The 2,029-nt window shown below is 60.4% G+C and overlaps 1 protein-coding gene across 1 annotated transcript; it reads right to left on the bottom strand.

The window, feature by feature from the left end:
* Positions 1 to 199: 199 nt before the first annotated feature.
* On the bottom strand, positions 200 to 977 carry EMIHUDRAFT_447237 (hypothetical protein). The gene has a single exon (XM_005773762.1). The coding sequence runs from the start codon at positions 641 to 643 to the stop codon at positions 320 to 322; it is 324 nt and encodes a 107-aa protein (XP_005773819.1). The 5' UTR covers positions 644 to 977; the 3' UTR covers positions 200 to 319.
* Between the last annotated feature and the right edge of the window lie 1,052 nt (positions 978 to 2,029).

The following is a 2,029-nucleotide window of genomic DNA, read 5'->3' as shown; positions in this document are numbered from 1 at the left end:
CGTCGCGATCGAAGGTCGGATTCTCCTCTGTTGATGGTAACACTTGTCTACTCGCTGGAGCCGAGCAGGAGGGCCTGGCGCACAACCCCTGCGCAACTCAGGGTCCTCTTCCCCTTTACGCGAATGGCGAATGCCCGTAGCCCGAATCGGAAAAGATCGTTTTCACATCAGGCATCAGCGCAAAAAGGAAGAGTCCTTAGTGCAATAGAGGAAGAATTTCATGCTCACAAGAATGTTACGACACTCTCTCGCACAACACTGGGCCGTACGGGAAGACTGGCGCGCACTGGCACTAACACAGGTACACCACGGGAGCCGCCTATGCTGACTCCTGCGAGGACGGCGAGGCACTTAGCTCCGTCCGTATGTTACCGCGATCTGCTCGCGCGTCGGGGTGGGGCGCGCTGAACATGTGAGGGGTGAGGGCTATACCACACACACAGAGCCGCAGTTGCAGTTCACCCAGTTCCCACCTTACGCCGCTTTCCGTTTCCCGCTTCTGCGGTGTCGCCGCTGCCGCTGCCGCTGCCGCTGCAACTGCCGCCGCCGCCGCCGCCACCATCGCCGCCGCCGCCGCCGCCGCCAGAGCCGTCGCCGTCGCCGGAGCCGCCTCCGCCACTGCCGCCACCACCGCTGCCATCATCCTCAAAATCCTTGTCTAGTACTGCCTGATACGCCACCAGCTTGGGGATAGAGCCAGTCGCCCGGAAGGCTGCCATCTTCTCCACCGACGCCTTGCCGACGTTGGGCAGCTTCTTCTTCTTGAGGTCGACCGATGAATTAGTGACGGCAAACGGGCAGGCAGCAAACGCCTGCGCCGCCTTGCGGTAAGCCGAGCCCTTGGTGCCAGCGTTTTCCGGCTCCGCCTTGAAGGTGGCATCCGCGAGGACCCAGAAGACGTCGACGAGGTCCTGATAGTCAGCGTGCTGCGCCGCCGGCTTCTTGGCTTCAGATAGAACGATGCGGCGACCGGCATCTCTCGGGCGCGATGAAGTCCACCGCGCTCGGAAAAAATAACTTCGGAACCGCTTTGCCAAGGCGCACAATAGTCACACTGACAGCATTTTCCAGATGCGTCATCCTGGGCCGCTGGAAAATGCTCTCAACCCCGTACCCTCTGTGACCGTCTGCCGGTCGCCATTTATTTCTGGCTGCCGAGGATGCCACAACTGGAAAACACTGTCAGTCTGACTATTGTGCGCCTTGGCGAGGCGGTGCCGGTGGTATTTTTTTAGAGCTGGTTCGGCATGCACGAGCGCGTGGGTGTGTGTGAGCACCGCGGGTCTTTTTTGCGATCCCGGGTCTTGTGCTTGTGCGTGATGCTGTGTGGCATGTGGTCGTCTGCAGTCAGTATAGACATGATAGGGGTGGACTATAGGTCCAGTAGGTCAATTGATCTCGCTTAGTCGCATCGTGGGGAGCTCATCCCGGGCCGTCGCAGGCCGCCGCGCATCGGGTCTTTTTTGCGAAGCTGAGGCCTCTACAAAATTTTTCTTTTACAGTTTGGGCGCGACCCCAGCTTCTCAGGAAGCCGTCGCCCGCGCCTCACCTGTCGCGTGAATCGTGTCGTGCGACCGCCTTTTGTTGTAAAACTCTTTTTGCTTCTTCCTGTGTTAGTGCCAGTGCGCGCCAGTCCCGTGCCCAGTGTTGTGCGAGGGAGTTTTGTTGTGAGATTCTTCCTCTTACGTTCCACGCAGGGTTCGGACTTTTTGCGGGGTATGGTACCCTCGCGCAACCCACCTCGAGACCATACCCCCCCCGCCTGCTGACAGACCCAGCCTCCCGGAGACCGGGGATGGGCGGTCAGGACCATACCCCCCCACCCTTTGGGCCGCGAGGCTACCATACCACACCCCGGAAAAAGTTGGAACCCAGGGACGGGCCCGCCTCGTGGGCTGACGGCCTGTTTAGCCGCGCTATGTTTGAGGGTGCGGCTGAGTTTGCCGCGCTCGACGCGCTCCGACCGTCGCTGACGTATCCACAAGCTGCTAAAGACATCGCGGACGCCGAGCGGCTGTGCACTGATCAT

This window comes from Emiliania huxleyi (genome assembly GCF_000372725.1).
Source record: "Emiliania huxleyi CCMP1516 unplaced genomic scaffold EMIHUscaffold_3274, whole genome shotgun sequence".
Lineage (NCBI taxonomy): Eukaryota > Haptophyta > Isochrysidales > Noelaerhabdaceae > Emiliania > Emiliania huxleyi.
Note: the sequence above shows the minus strand (reverse complement) of the source record. Positions and strands in the feature narration are given on the sequence as shown.

Coding starts and splice junctions, on each gene's coding strand:
- EMIHUDRAFT_447237 (XM_005773762.1), bottom strand. CDS start 643: ATGATGGCAGCGGTGGTGGCGGCAGTGGCGGAGGCGGCTCCGGCGACG.